This window comes from Haemaphysalis longicornis, unplaced genomic scaffold (assembly GCF_048455015.1).
Source record: "Haemaphysalis longicornis isolate Haplotype H1 unplaced genomic scaffold, Haemaphysalis longicornis Haplotype H1 scaffold_1, whole genome shotgun sequence".
In the NCBI taxonomy this organism is placed as follows: domain Eukaryota; kingdom Metazoa; phylum Arthropoda; class Arachnida; order Ixodida; family Ixodidae; genus Haemaphysalis; species Haemaphysalis longicornis.
The window spans coordinates 405927511-405950510 of NW_027526203.1; the positions used below are offsets into that span (position 1 = coordinate 405927511).

The 23000-nt window shown below is 48.9% G+C and overlaps 1 protein-coding gene across 1 annotated transcript; it reads right to left on the minus strand.

Annotated features, from left to right (window-relative positions):
• Nucleotides 1-1311: 1311 nt before the first annotated feature.
• LOC144161305 (uncharacterized) lies at nt 1312-14845 on the minus strand. The gene is made up of 14 exons (XM_077692102.1): nt 14758-14845; nt 14536-14686; nt 13800-14450; nt 13546-13715; nt 12903-13047; nt 12706-12845; nt 12494-12644; nt 12226-12430; nt 11014-11626; nt 10121-10259; nt 7357-7504; nt 1983-2219; nt 1641-1888; nt 1312-1492 (listed from the first exon to the last, which is right to left on the minus strand). The coding sequence occupies exons 1-14, from the start codon at nt 14843-14845 to the stop codon at nt 1312-1314; spliced, it is 3267 nt and encodes a 1088-aa protein (XP_077548228.1).
• Nucleotides 14846-23000: the final 8155 nt, after the last annotated feature.

Consider the following 23000-nt stretch of genomic DNA (forward strand, 5'->3'; position numbering starts at 1 on the left):
GGCGTCAGACAAGGAGACACAATCTCTCCAATGTTATTCACAGCATGTTTAAAAGGCGTATTCCGAACATTGGATTGGGAACACGTGGGAGTAAGGGTTAATGAAGAATACTTCAGTAACCTCAGATTTTCTGATGACGTTGCCTTGCTAAGTAACTCGGGGGTCGAATTACAATGCCTGCTTTCTGCACTGGACAAACAGAGTCGAACTGTGGGCCTGAAAATAAATATGAAGTAAACTAAAGTAATGATCAATAACCTCGGGACAGCACAGCGGTTTGAGATAGGTGGCGAGGCAGCGGAAGTGGTAAGCGAATATATCTACCTAGGCCAAGTTGTGACCCCGCATCCCAACCATGAGGCATAGATAATTAGAAGGATAAGAATGGGGTGGAGTGCATACCGCAGGCATTCTCAGATAATGAATGGCAGCCTACCATTGTCCCTGGAGAAGAAAGTGTATGACAACTGCATCTTACCAGTATTCACGTACGGGGCAAAATTTGGAGGCTCACTAAGAGGGTTCCACTTAAATTGAGGACGACTCAGCGAGCAATAGAATCTAAGATAGGTGTAACATTAAGGGACAAGAAGAGAGCGGAGTGGGTCAGGGAACAAACGCGTGTTAAGGACATATTAGTAGAAATTAGGAAGAAGAAATAGACGTGGGCAGGGCATGTAATGCGAAGGCAAGATAACCGTTGGTCATTAAGGGTAACTAACAGAGTGGATCCCTAGAGAAGGCAAGCGTTGCAGGGGGCGGCAGAAAGTTAGATGGGCAGATGAGATCAAGATGTTTGCGGGGATAAATTGGTCACAGTTAGCACAGAACAAGGATAATTGGAGATTAATGGGCGAGGCCTTTGCGATGCAGTGGGCGTAGATAGGTGGGTGATGATGATGATGATACATGGTCGCTTATTACACGACCGCTTATTACGACCTCTTTCTTATTACATTCAACAAATCGGGGAGTATGGTTCATATTACATTTACTTGCGGATCTTTCATTTTGGTTTTTCTTCTAGTACATGCACTCAGCAGTGGGACAAACTCGGCTCAGTTTCCTTTTTGCGGAAAAAACAACATTTACATGATAATTTCTGCCTCGAGAACTTGGTCCCGCTCTCTGGCCCTGGCCGGAGCTAAAGCATTTCCTCAAGTGGCCGCACTCGTGGAAGCACGGCCAGCAGCTCCACCCGCCCTGCCGCAAATTTGGGGCTCTCGTATAGTACGTTTGCCAGCGACTGGACGGGCGCTCGGCAGTGAGTGCAGGCGGTGCTGGCCACCCGCCGCAGTCCGGTATCTCCGCCTAGCAGTCCCCGCATCCACCACGCGGAGGCGCAGGACCGCCGAGCGCAGGTGACGCGGCAGACGTGAGGCCCGCACAGGCGGCGGGGCTCTCCAGTACCCAGCCGTGGGTGCGGATATCCGGTCCGCAGGTATAGCTGGATGGGCAGGCGGGTGTCGTCCGCCGCCGTGGACCACCGAGGCTGAGGAAGGCAGCGTGTGGGCCCCGGCGGCAAACTCGTCCGCCCGCTCGTTACCATCCAGCCCGATGTGGGCGAGGATTATTGCAGGCTCAGCCGAGTGCCCCGGTCCGCCAGCTGCGCTGCCTTCTCCCGGATGCCCGCCACCAACAGGGAGTGCGAGTCTCCGTCCTGGAGCCGCAACAGGGCCACCCGGGAGTCGCACAACAGCGCGCAGCGCTCGGGCAAGAGCCCCGTCTCAAGCAGCAGGTCCAGGCCCAGTCCGATGCCCACCAGCTCAGCCTTGGCCGAAGATGAAGCATAGGGCAGCCGCGCCTGCCGGGTGGCCTCCCCCAGCACAACGGCCGCTGCGACCGACCCCTGCTGCTGCCGCACCGAGCCATCAGCGGGCGTGGCCGTCTTCGTCGCCCCAGACGACGCCCCGAGCCAGCTGCAGTTGTCCGCAGAGGGGCGTCCACCGCTTGCTGCGCAGCCCCGGTATGTCCAGCCGCACCTTGGCTGCCAGCGTAGGAGCCGCGCCGCCAGGTCCCGCGTCCACGGGGGCCACCACCTCCTCATAAAGCGCCAGCATGCACCCCATGCGCAAGTGGCGGACCCGCAGTCGCTGCTGCAGCGGGCCTGCTCCGTCGGCTCGCCGCAGCCGGTCAATCTGGCCAAGCTCCCGCTGGTCATCCTTCATCTGGAGGCTCCACACTCCCGCCTCGCCCAGCGTCCTCTCGTACGGCCAGCTCTGGGGCAGGCGGAGGCATGCGCGGACCCCCTTTCGGACGTCTCTCTGGTACCTGGGAAGTCGGTTATCGGCCCTTATGGCACCTTCAACTATCACCGCAGCATCACTCGTCTTGCTGTGAAGCACTCTTTAAAGCTATGATAAACACCAAATCGTTAAATCTAGCTAAACTCCATCTCGGCTCCAAAAGACGTTGTTTTAAAAAAAGTCATATAGTAAAGCTTCCTAATGTTGCGCTACGCAACGTTAGCAGTGACGTTATGGGAAGACGACACCCAGCCCATGCTGAACTGCGTTTGCCAACTAGCAAGTGGGGCCAGTTGCTTTGTCGTGGTTTGGTTTAACTTTGCATCCGATTGAATAACAGCGTTAAAAATGTTAGGAGTAGAACTGTCATGGTTTTTCAGAATTCCTCTTGTGCTTATATGCTGCATTTCTAACGCCTTCTACGTTTCTTCGGAGCTGCGTTTCTAATGCCTGTGGGTCCTTTCCGGTGCTGTGGGTTCCTTGGGGTGCTGCTTGCCCTCGGTTATCTGTCTTGCAAATGTTTTAAGTCGATCCACTGGGTGTCTCTTACTATGAAATGGACACTGCCACCAGCCTCGTTACTCTAAAAAGGGACAACTCCTGATGATTTTCTGTATTTTTTTATTTGGGAGAGGAATAATTTAGTCTAAGGTAGCTTTTTTTGGCTAAAGAGTTGAATGCGTGTGGTTGCATATCAATCTGTCCGGTGTTGGCGCTTCCAGGGGGCAGTTTTCTCGACTGAAATATTCAACATGGCCCTTGGGCTTTTTTTGCTTCTGTGTTTGTGTGGTACTGCGTGTCAGCTCTAAATGGTACAGCATTTCTTAAGGATATCCCCCCGGTCCCGTTCTTGCACACCTCGAGTTCGCGCTGCCCAGGCTGTTTATGCTGCGTGTAGCGGCAGCAAACAGACAGGACAATGCTTTCCCACCGTCGGTGAAGTGCAGAAGGATTTCGTTCTTGAAACAAAGAGGAATCGCAGTCGAAAGAGACGACAGAAAAATTTCTGCACTTTTGTTGTATTTTCGCGTGTCGTGTCGGGATTCTGGTGTTCTGTCGTGTGCCGTATTCCTGTCCTCATTTTGATGTTCCCTCGTGCCGAATTCCTGTCTTGTCGTGATTCTGATGTGACATCAGTAGTTGCACATGGTTTGATTGTTGTTGCCCATTGTGAAGAGTAGCGTAAATGGAAGTTCTGTTGTGATGACAGAAATGTTTGTCGTTGAGAAAATTGACTTTGTTGTTACGGCAGAAATGTGTGTCGTAACAACAGATGGGTTTGCCGTAACAACGGGACTTCTAGCTGTTATCACAACAAAGTTTTTTCTCGTACGACAGGAATTCTTGTTAGCTTTTTGCGGTATTCCTGTTGGGATTTTAGACTGGGCATGGGTTCCTGACCTGTGTCTGATGGGACGTAGACACCGGACATTCGCGCGCGGTGCATTCGTCTTTAAAAGGAATGACAATAAAGTCTGTTCTCTCTCTCTCTCTCTCTCTCTCTTGAAAACTGGGCCTGTTGGTACGTGATTTGAAGAGCTAAAATCAGCTAAAAAGAATGGACACAAGAACAGTGTGCACACGATGATATTGGGCAAACAATTGCTTTTTTTAGAAAAACATGAACCTCCCACTAAACGGAAGCTACGTATTTTAGAGATTTTCGTTTATTTGCCGCTTGGGAATATAAAAAAAAATAGTTTGACTCACGAGCACAATATGCTCGTGCATATTGTGCTCCTGTGTACCTTTATGCCCGCCAAATTTTGGGTCGTTTTAGAGCACTGCAGGGTTCTTGGCAGCATTCCGCTGCGCCTGCAGATTGGCTTTAAGGTAGACTCGAAGCGAGCATGGGTATTTTCAATACCCACGAGTGTGCAGCAGCAGCAGCTGGAGTAAACTACCAATCCGTGCGTGTGGGTTACAGTTACGGAGAGAACATTGTTGTAGCAAGCAAAGAAAAATGATATGTGCTGTTTTGCGCACACGTACATATGTTATTCTCCATATAATTTGCTTTCTTACACGTGCCCTGTAAGAACTCTGTACCGATGACTTCGTCGTAGCGGTTTTCAGAATCAACGATCTGTCATTGCAGTGGATTATGGGCCAAGTGCGTTATGAACGTCATCATTACCTAGACACGCCGTAGTCAACGACCGCGGAAGAATTCAGACCTCCAAGCTTCCTCAACGTGTACCTATATTGAATTTGCACGGGCGTATTTTCTGTTTTATTCGGTAATAAAACGCAAGGTTCAAGAACTCTTGCATTTTCTTACTTTTTAGTTGTGCATAGTGTTGTAACTTTTTACGTGTTCATTGTTTCCCGTGCATCACTATTCTTTTTTATTATTTTTATATATCGCTAATGCAGTCAGACATGCACGTTTACGGTATAGTTGTGCTATTTCTCCGATTGCATTCATATTCTGCATTTGTCTAGACGCTTTTATGATGAATGTTTTATGAACAATGATAATAAGCTGGACATCGAAGGCAAACCCCTTGTCACTGGTAACACGCGAACGACATTCTGTTTTCAAATCAGTGCATGCTGGGCATTTCCAGTGCGATAGAGAACTTTATATAGACATGGTGATAGGCACCTCTTATCCGCACCTAACCCGACCTAAAAGCTATTAAACCAATGTTACTGATGGGTAGAACTGATCTTATGAAGCGCTTTTGCAATATAAAAAAACAGTTAATAAAGAAGGGCATAACTGCTGGGGCTCGAACCCAGGATGTAACCATTCAAAACCGCGAAGCTAACCACTACACGGTGCTAGGTGTAGGAGGAAGTGGCCAGCCTTCACTGCCTTGGAAACGGAATGCCCCAGTGGGTGAAGGCATAGAGTTTCATACTAATATATACATATATTAGTATGAAACTCTATGGGTGAAGGAATAGTTCTGCGAAGAAACCCGTGAGGGATTTCTCTCGAAGTTCACTTTTTGATCGCGCTCAGTTTTTGAGGCAAACGTGCGACATACGAGGTGAGCACGAGAATCGGCGCTAGTTTTGTCGGGTGCTGGGCAATGCAACACGATAGGCGGGGAAGAGGGGTCAGACCTCGGGAAGGGAAAAGTGTTGACATGTTGTTGTCCTGTTACTGTTGCCTCTTAATCACGTGAAAGCTTGCCTCTGTTCTGATTGCTTCATTAGCTCGTTGGACTTCCTGCCTAATGTTTCTAGCCGCGGTTGTCGAATCAGTTACTAAATGTGTACCAAAAGCCTTCTGGTGGGAGGGTGATATCGCGTCTTAACAGTTTCAGTAGCTCGAGTCTCGCTAAACGCATTTCCCAGTCATTGCCAGTTTTTCTGCAACAAAGGTACAACCGAGAATCTTCTACGAATTATAAGAAACATTAAGAATGCCTAACCAAAGAAAACAAGCGTGGTTTTCAGCTTATATAGGCGAATTTTATCAGTGAATACAAGTTGATGGAGGCAGAGCAAAGAAAGACTTGATCACCCTTGAAACTTTCAGCTAAACTTTTAATTAGGAGGTACACGTTAAAACACCTCGCTCTTTAAAACATATATTACGGCACCTCGCTTAGGCACACATTCTGCTTCACTTCGCCTTTCATATGAATAGTGCGTTGTAAATGCTAAACTATAGCAGGGCTCACCGATATCCACGACACGAGTTACGTGGCTTTATGTCATGCTTGATTAGATCCTCGGGGCACAGTACAAGCAGCTTGGGTCACAATCATACGCAATTAGCCGCTCCGGTAAAAAAAATGGTTCGAAACTACCCACCTTCCTATTTTCATATGGTGCGTAGCATTTGTAGTTGGATCCTGTTTACCATGCTTTGCTTCCAGGCAACCGAGGCTCTCCGACCAGACGAACGCCGTTATTGGCGCGCCGGGCCAGTCAACAGCACCACAGAGCGTCTTTTTACACTGAAGTGTTTTATTCCGGGATTCACAAAGATTTTATTTACGTCCTATCCGTCACAGAAGTGACGCCAGTGCAACGAAGCAAGCGGCCTGTAAAGGGTGCACCCCTGCACACAGGGTCTTCTTGCGGGGAAGCAACCTTTAGTTCTAAAGAGTACGTTATACTTCGAGTTGTCTGTTTTCGGAAATGACGCCAGCATATCTTTGCCGAAGCGACCCGCCAGCAGGACGTCGCTCACCAAGCACTCCCACAAGTCAGCCGGTGACCCGCAAATCATGCTCAGCTGCAGATTTCGCTGCCCATTTCACTTTCGTGTTTTACCGTTTCCTATGACAGGGGAATCAACCATAATTTTTGACATGTTTTGATGGTTGTCTGTCGGATCTCGAGGGTGACACCGCCAGTACGATCACTAGTAAAGGCACATTAGTGGCGCTAGTACTCACAGCACGAAAAACCCCTGACGCAGGAAAAGCGCGCATAAAAAGCTGAATTACCCAAACCACAAGGCTTGCCCGGTGAATCATCCACGATTCGGACGTGATTCGGGTAATAGAGGCCCTCCCTCTCTCCCTCCCTCCCTTTCTCTCTGCTGCAAACAATGCTGCGTTTTGTTGGGCAGCGATTTGTTGTCAGCGGGACAGGCAACATGCCAAGCGTCTTCCTACAACGCTGTATCGAAGAGTGCTGGGCGGCTTCCCTGGATTGTTCACGCTCGCTCCATAACTGTCGCTGCAGTTCTTGAGCACTCGTTACACAATAGTATTTGATAATTACATACCCTGCTAAGCTGCTGGCTTGGATGCGTTTACGTGAGCTAATGGAACGAAGTCTATGCCCGATAAAGTAGTAATGGTAAGCGCTTCATTATAGGCTTAAGTTGACAAAGAAAAAAAAAGACAAAGCTAAATACAGAGGCGTCGCCTTGAAGCTGCTTGGATTTTCCTGTCCTAAATCCTCTGTTTATGACTATCCCGACTTTTGTAGGGGGGAAAACTTTGCCTTGCCTGTGTCAGACCCGCACGGGCAGAAAACGCAACGGACCGGTTGCCAACGTGATCAAAAACGGCAAGGGGTACAGCACTTCTGTAAAAGCAGCAAAAAGAATTTGCGAGAATTTATTTTGAGGCTGTCAGCTTCACAACTGCTTCTCCACAAGAGTTATCAGGAGAGCAGCGAATACGGTATAAATTGCTGCCCGGTTCCAGGAGGCCGACGAGGCACAATAGGGCAGTCGCAGCTTCTTTCGGTACACCTCGAAGACCCCGTTGATTGCCTGGCTTTGGGAGCAGTCGTAAGTCTTTAGAACCGCTGCCAGGCACCCACGGTACGTATTCAGGTCACTGCAAGACAGCATCGTGATCTATCATACACAGTGTTACAGCCTTAGTTATTGCTACAGAAAAGTGGAATAAATAAAAAAACTGTCACCGGCAACGCCACTCTTTGCTAACGTAAGATGATATAATGCAATGGTGGCTGAAGAACATGTTTCATTTTGGGACCATGTTTGTGTTGCTTATGTCTACCGGCATGTTATATTCCGTCACTATTTTATGGAGGGAAAACATCGTGTTGCTGAGTGCATAGCAAAGCACAGTTAACATTTCTGTCCATAAGCGGGCTAACTATAAGCCATGGCCGGTCGTACATCGAAACCTAATTAGGGCATGTTATAAATGCGCGCTGAAATTGCGCTGCACAGGCGCTAAGCCCCAAGCCTCCTACAATGCCGACGAACATCATGATCATTGAGCAGGCTTATTAATATCACAGGGTAAATGCATATATTCAAGTATTTGGGGACTGAAGCGGCTAGGTTTGACAGTGGCCGAGGTGTCGATTCTGTGACTGCCTATTTCCGTGGAGCTACTTTCTGAGCACCCGGGATCTTTTTTTTTACCGTGTCCAATACTCGAAAAACGCTGTCTGCGCTCTGACATCGCGCAATGCCCGCATGCCGATTTGCATTGAGCGATGTCACGGCGCTGGAAACTTTTTTGAAACAGTATGTCGGGCTTATTTGTTAGCCAAATTTATTCCCGCTGAGGCCGTGATTGGTAATCGTGATTGGTAATTTGGTTGATTATGATTAAGACGTTTAACGCGCCGACGCTACACAAGCGATGTGGCGCACTGTAGTGGGGTACTGCGGATGAATTTTGGCCACCGGGGGATCTCTAACGGGCGCCGAAATCTCGAACACACGGGCAATTGTAATTCGGGTGCACTTTTAGTCCGATTCTTGAACATGCTTAAGAGACATAGCTGCAATAGCCAAACTCCGCAAATCATTGCGGAGTTCGATGTTATCTGCGAATAGCAAATAAGAGCCAAAAACACGTTCACCGTAATGGATGGTCGTGTGTTACTCTGTCTAAACTGTTAAAAATAGAAAAAAGAAATACGTGCATTGCTTTACGCCTTTTACGTTTTTTTTTACAACTTGCGTGATCAATGGTCGAGCACGCGAAGTGAAAGCACTATTTCAATGGCCCGGATGCGTACAGTTGTGAGACATGCAACGCATATAAAGAAGGAAATAATCATGCGTGACACATATGGCATTTTGTGCGTATGGCTGCCACACCGCATGCGCCTTTAATTATGCAGTTCAGTGTTGCGGGTTATTGCAGGGATATTCCAAAATTTAAGTTTCGTGCATTCTAAACGTTTTAAAAAAGCAAAAAGCCGTAGTTTTTCCAAGATTGGGTTGCAGCCCCAAGAACGTGCGCATGCTGAAGTATATCGGGGATGTTTGGGTGTAACAGTTACACCTAGTGCTGGAAATGCGACCTTGGCGGCGGCATGGTGCTGAGCCTTTTCGCATTAAAGAACTTGCACACCTGTTTTACTCTATACCCCAACGAGCCTTGTTAGAATAAAGCCGGCGCCTCGTTCATTTGACGGCATCTAACAAATCCATTTCGTGAACATGAAGACTTCATTCCGCAGCGCTGGCCGTGTATAAGATGAGTGGCTCTGCGGAGTACAATGTGACGTTCTATAGGTGGTACTCGTTGAAAAATTTAGCGGTCAATTTCTTCGCTTGGCAACACTGGAAACGGCCGCAGACATGGTCGATGCACCATGGACATGATGCGGCATGGGCCACTGCGCCCGCACGCCGAAGAAAAAAAAAAAAAACGCCGGCGTGCGTCGTCTGCTCCGTTTCAATCCGAGTCTCAACGGTGGCGTCAACAGATTTTATTAATCGCCCTCACATTGGACTCGAGGCAATACCTTGCGTTCGGTGAGGCAGAGTTTGTAACGTGCAACACAGTCATGTGCTTAGCACGTACAGGTACCGCCATACCGCGGAGCACGACGTAACGAGTGACGGCGCACTCACACGGTTGCCTGCATGCGCTCTTCGCCAGTGAATACGAGCAATAGCTGAGTGCCTTCAAGGTCAAATTTTTATTGGTCTCACCGGCTTACAGTCCCCTCGTTTCCCCTCACGACAAATACCGCGGGAAAGCAGTCACGCACTAAGCATGGGTAGCTTATCAAGGCACTGATGGCAGTTTCTGTAGAACTTTTAGGCATGCTATAGCTCGTCCCGTATGTGGACAGCACTACGAGTCGAAGAGCCGTGCGTGGAGATTGCCACTTATTCGACCGGCTGCTGCGGCTTACGGCTTATGCGTGTCGAAAACTTTTCCCGTTGGGACACGTTTGCGAAAAGAGAAAAACCAACCCCAGCGAATATACAAGGGGCGGGGGCGTTGGGGTGCGTTTTCTTCCCAATGTTCGTCCGGTGTTCGGTGTGTTCGATTGCTTTTTTAACCCTTTATCTTGGCACAGCCGCGCTAGAACAAGACTTGTTAGGATGGGCCTAATGTCAAATTGTGACAAGTGAGAGCCACGATTCCAGTTAGCCGTGCGTTAATCTGACTCGTTCTTTCGCGCATGCGCCTCGCATTTCAATGGTGGGTGTAGCCGGAGCCATATAGTACCTGCAGAAGTGCTTCACGCCAGCGCTGCTGGTGTCCAGAGGCAGCCCTATGTCGGTGATGTTCGGCCAGCGGAGGAGAAGGCCGCTCAGGGTAGAGTTGCAGAGTCGAAGCGCCAGCCTAACCTTGTCAAGCGAGCAGTCTGCAAAGGGGAATGATTACATTCACGTTTCATCCGTCTCGGGACTGAATTTTGAGCTGATATTAGCGCTATATCCGTTTTAGGCATATTTGAGGTAAAAAAATTTCCCAGAAACTCTGAAGTGCGAATAATCGGATACATGCGTAAGAAGTCTGCTTCACAACTATACCCGACTGCATTGCTAAGAATACTAGGAATTTCGATTAGGTTAATATGTGACACATGAAGGGTTCCACACAAACGGGTTTCCTTGTTTTGTCAACATTGAAATGCTTAGGCTTTTAAAATTAAGTGTTCCCTATCTATATTCAATCACTATTTTAAATGCAAATCTGAGTCGTATGCGTGTACACGCGATACATTTTGTGGTTCAGAAGCTTAAGGTACAACTGGAACCCAAATTCAGTTGTGAAAGAGACATTTTAAACGATTCAAACAGCTGTAGAAAACGTCATGCATTCATTTAACAGTACGTCACCAATATTTCCCGTTCCATTTTTTAACTTGCAAGCAAGAGTCAGTTCACTTTTCGGTGAATGTAGCAAGTTTCTTTAACGCATATACGTCGGGGTTGAGAATGTATGCGCGTGTATTACAGCATTAAAATGGGCAAACGGCTAAGCGAATATACGCGCAGAGCTGTAACGTTCTCTTTCCCTTGCAATCGACAGAATTTCCCTATAATCGGCGTCAGTTTGAGTAGTTCATATCGTTTGATTTCAGTCGTTTGAGATTACAGGTAACATTTGCTCACCAGTATCGCCGAGAAAGCTAAACTCGGCTGACTGGTTGGCCGCTATGACGCTGTCCATCCTGGCCAGTGCTCCTCCTCTGAAGTGGCGGAACATGTCGATGCCATTGGGGAACATAGCCAATCCCGAATTCTCCATGTAGTCGCTTGCAAAGATGTAGTCGTCATCGGGCTTGCTGGGCGCTTTCTTCGGGTCTTTGTGCTCCTCAACTCTTAGGGCATTCGCAGTGCGATTCTTGGACACCTCAAAAGCCGCTGCCTGGGTGAAGAACTGCAGCACAGTCCGCGGCGCGCTGTCAACGACGGAGCGATTGCTGCTGTTGGCGGCCGCTTCGGCCAGCGCGGCGGGAGCGGCGGGCCGGTCTTGCATCTTCTGCGCCAACGGCCGCCAGCCGCTGGCAGCACTATCGGGCGCCTTCTGGTAGAGCGCGTAGTCGCTTTCCTCGTCCAGGTCGTCCGGGTGCGTGGCGACGATCCTGGGCCCGGCGAAAACCTGCTTGTGACCGTCAACCGACTCGTCGTAGTAGTAGCCCACGTTTTCCGCGCTTTTATCGTAGAGCCCCAGGTCGATGCGCCAGTTGCGGAATTCACTGGAGCCGGATGCTTTCTTGTACGCCTGCGAAAGGGTGAAGGCTGCTGCCTCTGGTCCCTGCACTAAAGGCTCGCGTTAGCTTCTTAGGAAGTAATGCTATGCGAAATTTGGACTTCACCCCGCACTTGTCCTTTGGCGCAACGATAGTCACGTTCGAGGGGATGCTTGTATGCTTGAAAAGCATAGCTCAGTTTTAGACGCTTAGTTTGTTCTTTGTGAAGGGCACTTTCCGCATCATATGCATTGCCTAGTATTTGGCTCATGGTTTCAGTTCAAGCAACCCACATACTTCTGATCCAATTGAAGAACGTAGTGCTTTCCTATTCGTCTTGACTGCATAACTGCGGCTACCACAGATTTCCGGGAATTTTTATTTTTAGTTTATCATAGATTTATAAGCATCTTTAACAGTAAACTCTTGTTTCATTGTTCTCGGTAAGCTGTTGCCTCTAAGGTAAGAATGCGCCCTTATTCTTCATTTTGGAGATTCGTTCATGCTTGAATGTCTACCGCGAAAGTCATCCTAACGGCGAAACAGTCGCACAAAAAGGCAGAAACTGTTCAAATTAGGCGCCTTTCCTTTGAGCATAAGCGTGAAATGCTGAGTTATCTAGAGTACGTACGCCTTTTCCATACGGGCTCAGCCCACGCTGCAGTCCCCTGGCTCTCGCCTCTATCTCCGGCGGCGCTTCCACGAGGCAGCGCACGTCGTAGGCGTCCTCGAGCACCTTCTTGTACACCTTAATTTCTGAGTGGACGCTGATGTCTCCGTAGCAGCCAGTACCCTCCACAGAGTCTTCAAGGCATGCATGAAGCCTCGAAACGTGCCTGACAAAGAGAACAACGCGTGAAACGACGGAAGCAGGGGAAACAAAAAGACACGCCGCTCACCCGCATGGCACAGGCTGGGGAGGCGAAAACGCGCGCTCCGTGTCAGCAAAGTCCTGGAAGCTTATGGCGCACTGTAGGGCCCTCCGGAGTGCTTTGCTGCGCTGGCAACCGGGTTTCACGAACGCGCCCAGGGCTTGCACTTTGGGGAAACCTACAAAAAGGTGATTAGAATGTACCGAGCTCCGCTGCAACACGGCTCGTCGTGGAATTACCCGCATCCACAGGACAGTGTCGGTGCTTGCCCGAGGTGATGACCGTGAGGAACCTTCTCGAATGCTGAGTAAACTCAGCTTCAGTGCAATTGTTCTTGTGCTGCGCCACGATAAGGCATCGCTGGGCGTCGTTGAATGCACTGCAATAATAGCAGATGGTACTCATACAAAACTATTAGCGTTGCGGACTGGCTTACCTGCAAGCGTCGTTGTGGCTTGTCCAAGGGGCCGGTGTCTTCAACTCGTTCATAGCAAAGTAGGTTGCGTAACAGACGACAGATGCTACCGATGCTTTGTTGGCGTCGCACACGTCTGAAGTGACTTCGGAAACTCTTCCCCGTGCTGAGAGGGGATGGTAAGGGCCAATCAGTCGTCATCATACCCCCTACACTTGACCCACTAGCTTCAATAGAATGGTAAGGGCCAAGCAGTCGTCATCACACCCCCTACACTTGACCGACTAGCTTCAATAGAATGGTAAGGGCCAATCAGTCGTCATCACACCCCCTACACTTGACCCACTAGCTTCAATAGAATGGTAAGGGCCAATCAGTCGTCATCACACCCCTTACACTTGACCCACTAGCTTCAATAGAATGGTAAGGGCCAATCAGTCGTCATCACACCCCCTACACTTGACCCACTAGCTTCAATAGAATGGTAAGGGCCAATCAGTCGTCATCACACCCCCTACACTTGACCCACTAGCTTCAATAGAAGGACAAGACACATGCTGGGGCCAGCAGAAGTCTGTCCGGAGTCTCGCGCGCGCTGGAGCGCGTACGCGACCTCGGATGTGTGGTACTGCAGCTTTGACAGACTACCCGACACTCTGCTTACCCGGCTTGTCGTAGATGGCACACGGATTCTGGTACCACGCCAGCATCAAGCTCTCGATCAGTTTTACGGTTGCCATGATGGGATCTTTGGAATCCACCATATTATTGCTCGTTGTGCAGTTCAGTTCCACGGTAGCATTTGCAACGCATTGGCGATAGTTCATTACGCACCTGAAATAAAGGAAGTGTTGATTTGAGAAAAGAAGCGACACCTTGAGGCCGCTATGCCGGCTCAAACATGTGGCAGTTACTTACTGGCATATCTGGGACTGGTTGTGCAAAATGAACTCGAACATGGCAACTCCGCACGTGAACATTCGCCGAAGCAGCCAATTCTTAACGCATGTGTCCGGGTACTTGAAGTGTTTGTCAATAACATCACAATTGTCGTCGTTCATAAGCTTCTTTAAGGGTGGGCTGCCACTTCCAGACACGTTTGCCCCTGCAGATAGGATTTTCTTCGTGGCATTCGACACATTTGTTGCGCCTGACAATGTGATATTTTTCCCGAGAGCGCTTGAATTCCCGTTTATATCGTCCAAGGTTCTCCTGCTTGTTTTGACGGAGGGAGGCGCTTGAGTCTGGTGGCTGCTTCTGTTTGCTGCTTGAAAGGCACTCGTTTGATTTGTTTCAACCAAGCTTCTCTTGGAAGAATCTGCAGTGGCGTTGCTCTTGATTGATGTTCCATTATGAAGAGAGGTCTGATTTTTACTCCTAGTAACAATGGTAATTTCGGGAAGAGGGGTCAGGGTGGGAATTTCCGACGTGATGTTGCACATCTTTCGGTACGGGTGTAAAACACTGCGGGTAAAATACTTAATTGTAGGGGTTAGAAGCGAAGTGTCGTTAGCACAGCGGGTCTCTTCCAGGCTGGCTGCCAAACAGGCCTGAAACTTTTCTAAGGGGCTGGAAAGAAACGAGCAAGCATGTGAGCACCGCATTGGGCGCTTAAACGCACTTGGTGAGTGATCAGAAGAGCACTCTAGTATACCTGCAAGATGGCCGTCGTGACCCAAAGGTGTCGCTAATGAAGTCAGCGTAGAAGGGCACGGAGCACAAGGTGTAGGTTTTGGCAAGCTGCTGGTAATTGCAGAGCTGGGCATTGTTCTGAGCGCTGACGAAGTGCCTCCCTGAAGACGAATCTACGAAGGGACCAAATGATGTCATTTTTTGTCATCAGGCAGTGCAGTGGGGAGTATTTAAGGACACTCACGTTTAGTTTCGAGTATGTTGACTCTGGCTCCGCTGACTTCCCAATTCACGGAGAGCACCGCGCATAGCACTACCAGCTTGACGGCCATGTCTTGGGTTGTTGGACGTGTAGGTGGCCCTTCTGAAAATAAATAGCCCGGAGCAAAAAGAGCGTCGCTTGGCCTCTTGGCGTGCCGTAACTAAATGTTTACACAGGTGAGGCGATGAGGCACTCATTGAAAGCGCAATCGAAGAAGAAAACGCAAACAAGAACACGGGACAAACGTTTCGTCCTGAGTTCTTCATCTTCAGTGGTGCTTCCATGAGCATGCAACTACACGCGTAACTGGCAGTTCTGAAAATGCACTTGTTAGCGTGAAACATTGAGCTCGCTGTCAAAGATTGTGGAACCCAAGTTTTTTTCGCGCACAAAATGTGAATCCGGGTAGTTAGAAGTTAGCGAGTGGGGAAAGGAGGGTTCTCCGCAAATTGGCTGACAGGGAAGAGAGACGCTCAGAGGAGGAGGGTGTCGGGGGTGGAATTAATAGTGTTGGTTGTAAAGTCTGGTTACGAAAGTTTCTTCGGGAGACAGGGGTGATGGACGGGAAGCACGCTACCCCGATTAGCACGTCTCACGTACTATCGCGCCCAATTTGACTCGCAACAGGCGAGCGGCCGCCGCAGCTGCTCCCCGGGAGGCGGTGGCGCCTTGCAGCGAAGCATTCGAAAAGTAAAGGGAGAGGGGCAGCTGTTCCGATACCCATCGGCATCCCCTGTGTGCACCATTGCTGGCTTCTTTTCTTTGCGGCTGGTATAAATTGTTACCTCAAACGTTTTCGGAGTGGTTTACCGCATCGCCAGCGATAAGTTTTATCATTGGCTGCAATGCTCTTATGCGCATTTGCGCAAGCCTTCCAGTTTGGTAATAATAGGGCGTCGCGAAATATCGATTACGTTCAATCTTCCACACAAATAAAGATATCTGAAACACTGGCTGACCGCATTTTTTTTTATTTACTGCTTCTGTTTCTAATTCTTGCAAAGCCTCACGGTACGAATTGCACTATTATGCTTTCAGCTACGTCACTGACGGCCACTGCGCCGCTTTGTTCCCCTCACCACAATTCTGGAGTCGCAAGGCTGCGCCAATCTGAACTACATCGGGCAGCTCCACGCGCACCGCATTCGGAGCGCGAATGGCAACAGAGCACTCGGGGGGTGCTGATGACTATCACAACAGCGGACACCCTCTCCCTTTACTTTTCGAATGCTTCGCTGCAAGGCGCCACCGCCTCCCGGGGAGCAGCTGCGGCGGCCGCTCGCCTGTTGCGAGTCAAATTGGGCGCGATAGTACGCGACCCAAGTGCCCATCGATGGGCCACCTTTGCCCTCCCTCCGCGGATATGCTATCGGAAAAAGTCTGCGAGATCCGGGTACAACTAATTTCTGCTTTCCATTTTGTATTGATTGATTGATCGATCGATCGATCGATCGATCAATCAATCAATCAATCAATCAATCAATCAATCAATCAATCAATCAATCAATCAATCAATCAATCAATCAATCAATCAATCAATCAATCGATCGATCAATGAATGAATGAATGAATGAATGAATGAATCAATTAATCGATCGATCAATCAATCAATCAATCAAATTAATTAATTAAATCATTGGGTGAAAGTGTGCCCAAGGACAGCCGGAGGGCCTTTGTGCTGGTGAACGGGAAAAAGGAAACAGGTGACGCAAGATGTGCACATCTCACAAAAAAAAAGAATATAATAATAATAATAATAATAATAATAATAATAATAATAATAATAATAATAATAATAATAATAATCGACGTCTTTTTTATAGTGCCCAGGTACAGCCGTAGCCTTTGTTCTGGAATAATAATATATGAATTGTTCAATAATTGGTCAAGGAACATAAGTTGGGAGAGCTACATTATCGTTATTATTTCTCCCTTTCCCTTCTTCCCTCTTCCCCAACTAGGCTACGAAACCTCCCGAATCATTAATAAAGTTTCATTCATTCATTATTATTAGTAGTAGTAGTATCAGCAGTAGTAGTTGTAATAGTAGTAGTAGCCTTTCTTATTTCATACGCCCGTTCTTTTCTCCCTCCTTATGACCACCTCAAGCAAGTAGGCGCTTCTTAGACTCAGCAGACTTCATCTCAACATCGAAACTGACTTGCGCGCTTCAAATTTCCGTGTGCGTCTTCGTTACCGCAACACATCTGAGTGGTCAACAATTGCTATCTACCCGCCGCGGTGGCTCAGTGGCTAAGGCGTTGCGCTGCTGAGCACGAGGTCGCGGGTTCGATTCCCGGCCGCGGCGGCCGCTTTTCTGATGGAGGCGAAAAGCAAAAACGCCCGTGTGTACGAGATTTCGGCGCACGATAAAGATCCCCAGGTGGTCAAAATTAATCCGGAGCCCTCCAATACGGCGCGCCTCATCGCCTGCGTTGCGTCGGCGCGTTAAACCCTACAATCAATCAAATTGCTAACAGGCGAACACCATTACGTCATTTCTGGAAGGTTACAGTGCCATGAACGATAGTATCAGCCAGAATCAAACAATGCTTGGTACTCGCATGGGCCCACGTAATACCGATCTGTAACTCCGGGCACTAAGCATCGATTAACGGGCGGCCTCTTTATGCGGGTGTTTTGTGAAGTGAAGCCTTCCCGCGACAGTTTCGAGCATGTCGCCGGACCTTGTTGGTTGCCATGAATGCAAAAGTAATCTAGTGATGCTCGTTAGGGACAACTGAAGTCAACCGTGAAATTGTTTTTGCGAATTTAGCGTTCCACATCTGTCACAATAGGGCCCTAATGCACCGAAAGTACGGTAGTGAGCCCTGGAGTTTTCTTACATCTTAAATGCGATAGCGAATAAAACTGGCCCATCTAGTCAGTGCGTCAACTGGCAACGTACACAAGGCTCAGTTCTAGATGATCGTAACTTCTCGGTTGTCATAGGCCGTGGCAGGCGTTGAATCAAGCTCCCTGTTTAAAAGAAAGATGGTTAAGACGCACAGCTCTCTCCCGTGCAGCCTGAGTCAATGTCCCAAAACACGACCTGCTTCCAACGTGTCTGATGGATGTCGGCTGAATAATGCGAGGGACCCACGTTCGATTCCGAGCACGGAAGCGTTTTTTTCTTGACGCGCTTGATGTGCCTTCGCTTATAGTTTTGTGAATCTCACTGTGTAAAGTTGGCTCTCCTGCAGTGCGGTATGTTGGTGCTACGGTCTCCATAAGTGAGGCATAAAGAGCTTCGCTTTAATATGTTCGAGTGCACGTGATCCGACAATTTTGGGCGAAAGTGCTGAAGCTACACCTGGGTTTTTTACGCACCGAAGCTGCACGTATGATGCGCGCCCTAGTGAACGTGGGCCGAAATCTGGGCAACCTGGCAACGAGATGAACCCCTAATCACCTAAATTAACCCACAGCCCCTTCATTGCGTCACACCTCGAACCCAGTTATAACTTCCGCTGGCAAAAAAAAAAACAATTTGAACTTTTTTTTTTCGTTATCAGGGCGTGGAGTCCAGTGCTGGGAGCACATTCACTAATCGCCGAACGAGTCCGGCAAGGTTGGTGCCGGATGGTGTCTTACACGATCGGCTGTACAGTGCGCGTCAGGCTTGTCTAGGGCATAGAGTTTCTTACGCAAGAGAGGAATCTGGCGCTAGCATCTGTGCGGCTCACTTCAAGGTCGTGTGTCGTCATGGACCGCCATTATACATCGCGCTCGCCTTAGTTTCATCATTGGCTTGGATTGAAACGTTTTAGTAACCGCAAATTTAAACAAAGTGCCACAAAAGACGCGAAGAATAGTGTGCAATTATGTAAGCGGAAAATAAAAACAGGCTGTTTTAAAACTATAAGGAAGAAATAAGTAAAGCATATTTTTGCCGGAACGGTTGTGGCTGCTATTCCGCAGGCCAAGGTTGTAGTTACGAACAATGTTAATATTTGGGGGGTAACTCATTAGAGACTGATTTTATTGCTTTTACCATTATTTCAAATAATACGTTGTTTGAAGAGTTTCGAAAGTTTTTTGAGCGTGCCTATGAAAACTTTGCCTTCGTGGTGAACCGGTGCACCGACCGTCAGCTAGTTTAACAAGAAAAATGGAAACGTGGCGTAAACAGTCGTGGACGATGACAAGATAGGACGCATACAAGCGTTCGTATCTGCCGTATCTTGTCTTCGTCGAAGGATGCTTTGTTTCTTCTTTTCGTCGGCTACAAATTTCGCGGCGGCATATTACCCGCTCAGTCATACGTCCTTCGATTGCGACATGAGCAACGTCAGGTGCGATCACGCATTGTCTGCTGTTTCACTGAACACGGCTACCACACAAACGGGAGGATTTCGGCTTCATTGTAGCTCGTAAACGTGTTAATGCATAGTGAAGAAAGGAAATCCCCAAAACCGCTTAAGAATCCAATTGTCATGCCAAGCCCAAGCCAAAAAGGGGGGTCTTCCCATGAACCCCCATGACGACATAGCTTACTGTAAGAAACTGTGGGCTTACGGGGCGCAGTTTCCTCTCTAGTATAGTCTAGGGCACGGAGGTCTAAGGCAAGCGAGAGCACGGCTTCGGAGCATGCTGGCGACATCTGCTGATAGCTTGTGTGTTAGAGATAGCTTGCCATTGCGCGTGCGTGGACCTCGGACAGGATGTGGCCGGTCGTCCAGCTCGTGAGTCTCAAATTTGCAGACGCCACCACCCGCAACAGGCACTTCTTTTCTGCGTGCCATCCGCAAGCGGTGGCGCTGGAGATCAGGGCGTAATATGACGAGGTGCATTATCACCCCAAAAAGTTAAGTAATCGCACAACAGGTCCGACCGAAAGCTCTGCAGTGAATTCTTGTTGCTTGCTTTTCGTTCGGTACGCGTGAGAATTAGAAGATTGACGCTTTGCGTTTTACGCGATTACGTAACTGCCGGCGGTGATATTACACAGCGTCAAACGACGCATCTATCTGGCCTGTCACCTGGCGTGTCACTGTAGAAGACTAGCGCCCCTCGTGGCGGATACTGTCTGCAAATTAGAATGGCCCATGGGAAAAGACGACCGGCCCGACCCTGTCCGAGATCCGCGCATGCGCAGTGGCAAGCTATCTCTAACCCAGCAGCTATCAGCAGATGTCGCCAGCACGCTCCGGAACCGTACGCTCGCTTGCCCTATACAAGCCTGACGCGCACTGTACGTCATCCGTGACGCAAGTGCGCCCACAGCCAATCGCGCGATACCCCACTGGAAGCCATCTTTGCAGGACTGGGTACGGCGTTTGGCGCTGTGCTGCCTGTAGCTGATTACGATCATACCACATAACGTGAATGCGCTTAATGTAAGGTGTACGATTCCACAAATATCAAATAGTTTGTTCGTAGGGCAGAAGCCATGGCGGTTGGGCTTTACGAAATCAAGGATGTTTCCAGAATTCGCAGCCCAATTCATTCGTTATGGAACAGCGCACTTTCAACCGGCGCACTTCCAGTGCTCGCGTTCAGGTTTCCAGGATCGAAATGTGCACCGCAACTGCAATTATAGGCGCTTCAGTGGCGCGACCTATCTGTCCACAGCATCGCCAGACTCCTGAGCGCGTGGATATCCTAAACGCAATGGCGCACGCATTTTCTGAGTATGTTATCCAGCTGGCCACGATCCAACTCCCAGGTGATGCACCACGCGCACCGTTCGCTCTAGGAAGCTCCATAAGCTGAATCGTTGCCGGATATTGAAAAATGCCTTGAAGCGGCTAGTCGCGGTGCGAATCAACGCAAGCGCTGCTGGCTCACCGAGTCTGGTAGGCGCGTTGGTGGCCCGAGCAGCGGCCCCCCTCTGGGTAGGAGCGGTCGAGGAAGGCTTCCCCCGCGCTCAGCAGCCCTCCTGCTGCGTGGTGGCCCCGTCGACGTCCGGTGGAACACTGCCGCGAGCTCGGGTGCGCGCCCCGCGAGCCCCGCACGAGCCTCGAGCCTTACTGAGGTTTCTTCCTCCTCGCTTTTCCTTCAGCACCGCTTAAGTTTCGGTTCCCGTTTATTACTGAACTTCAAGATGACACAGGACACATGTAGGCCGTACACAAATGTAAGAAACAGTCTTGCAAAAAAAAAAAGAATATCCGAAATCTAAACTGTTTCGACTGTGTCGGGATGGCGCAGTCGGATAAACGTCAGATTCATAGCGTTAGCCCTCTTATTGTGTAAGGTCGGCTTTCGTGCAATGCGTTTTCGCGTGCCGTCTCGCCATCAGTCAGACAAAGAAACTTTCGCTTTAAAATGAAAGAGAAATCCCCAAATCCCCACGGGCTCTGGCACATTGGCAATCCAGGTATTCAGCTATGGCCAACCTCTCCTCCAGGGATATGCGCCACCGCCAAGCTGGTACACGGCCTTGAGAGACGACGGTGGATGACTGGACGCGAGAGGAGAGGTTGGCCATAGCTGAACACCTGGATTGCCAATGTTCCAGAGCCCGTGACAATATGTACGCAAAATATTCCCTGTGATTTTGATGTACAATTGCAGTGAAAATTAATAGCTTGCCTTCAAGGCGCTCCTTGTAATTGAGTTGTAATTGTGGTTGCGCTAGACCAAAATGTCGGTTTTAAAAGCGTACACTAAACATGGCACCCAAATGTGAAAAAGCAGCCCTACTGCTGACCCAGACAATACGCGGTCCCATTGGATCTTGGATTGAACCTACAAAATGCCCAAGTTACACTGGTGGGTGGTGGTGGTGGTGGCCCATAAAGTGGCGCATACCCACTCAGGGGGATTGGCCAAGAAGAGTTTTTTTATTATTGTTAATAACACTGGTAAAATCGCTTCACGTGTGAATTAAATGTTTTTCTTCTTCAGAAATGCCTTCCATTGGTCTAAATTATTCGTGCTTTCGTTTGTTGCTTAATGTTTTACGCTCGGTAGCTTGGTTCTCCTCCTCCCTAAGTCCATCACGTACGGTTCAGGAAATAGCAAAGAATAGGCGAAAATAATTTTGGGTGGCTTATTCCCCACAGAGGTAGCTACCTGTTCGGGGGGGGGGGGGGGGGGGATTTGACGGCCACTACGCTGCGTGATGCGGTCTTTAGCGCCAGCATTCGTGCGCCATAGTCGTCGATGAATTCCCGCGCATATTCTTGTCACAGGCCTGCCCAGGACGACGTGATAGCCGACAAACTACCAAATAACAGCGGAAGCTGTTAAACTATTCGAACTATTCGAACTATTCGAAGCCGTTCGAACTATTTGGTCAACGCCGCGTCTACAAAGACGGTGGCGGCAATAATAATTTAGCATTTTAGCCAGTACTGCGTCGACAAGGAAGACGAGGACAATAATGATGAATATTATTTGCGAAGGTCTTGCGAACTTCCCATCAGCAGCTGCCGTAAAAATAATGCGGCGTGATATTTCAGAATGCAATTAAGCTACTTCAAAATTTGCTAGCTGCAGCACACTGCATATTACTGGAGTAAGTGGTTGGGGTTGTTTCACAGCTAAGAAATCTTTGTCAGCCCGCTCCTTATGATTCCAGAAGGCATAATCTTCTTCTTCTTCTTCTTCTTCTTCTTCTTCTTCTTCTTCTTCTTCATCTTCTTCTTCTTCTTCTTCTTCTTCTTCTTCTTCTTCTTCTTCTTCCTCCTCCTCCTCCTCCTCCTCCCTCCTCCTCCTCCTCCTCCTGCTCCCTTATGGGAGTGGAGCATGCCCACCGAGGGTTTTGGCCAGGGCATGCTAGCAGGCTTTATGCGAGATTAGTAAAAACAGGTCAGACACAAAAAAACGAGATACGGTTCGTTGGAGCGAAGCGGGACTAAAGATAAGCACGTATCACAAAAGACTCTTCCAGCGGCCGAGATGAAATCGGGAAGTGGGGTGTAAATTTCTTTCTTTCGTGGGTGAGGCTGCTAGCACCGCGTGGAAGCAATACGGTAGTTGTTAGCTCATGTACAGTCGGTAAAACGCTTGTCTATAACAGCGATTTCGACTTCAACGAGCTACATTCGAAAACTGCCGAAACATACTCGTTCCAAACATGCCGGAGGCAAAAGCTAAGGGCTAAGACTTCAGAATTCCGCAGTAGTTTTATTCAAATCCCGCTCCGGCGGGGCAGGATAGGGCTGAGAGTACGAAAGCTGTGTTATAGACAAGCCTTTTACCGGCTGTACCTGTGCTTTTGTTAATGTATAAGTGTTTTCTTCTAAAGTGTTAATTACTTCTTTTATGTGGTCGGC

Bases quoted from the DNA above. Each gene is read 5' to 3' on its own strand.
- LOC144161305 (XM_077692102.1), bottom strand. From the start codon at position 14,845: ATGGCCGTCAAGCTGGTAGTGCTATGCGCGGTGCTCTCCGTGAATTGG. The intron at 11,627-12,225 runs GTACGTACTCTA...ACCCTTTCGCAG, and splicing joins TGAGCCCGTATGGAAAAGGC to GCGTACAAGAAAGCATCCGG. The intron at 7,505-10,120 runs GTACTATATGGC...GCTGTCTTGCAG, and splicing joins GGCGTGAAGCACTTCTGCAG to TGACCTGAATACGTACCGTG.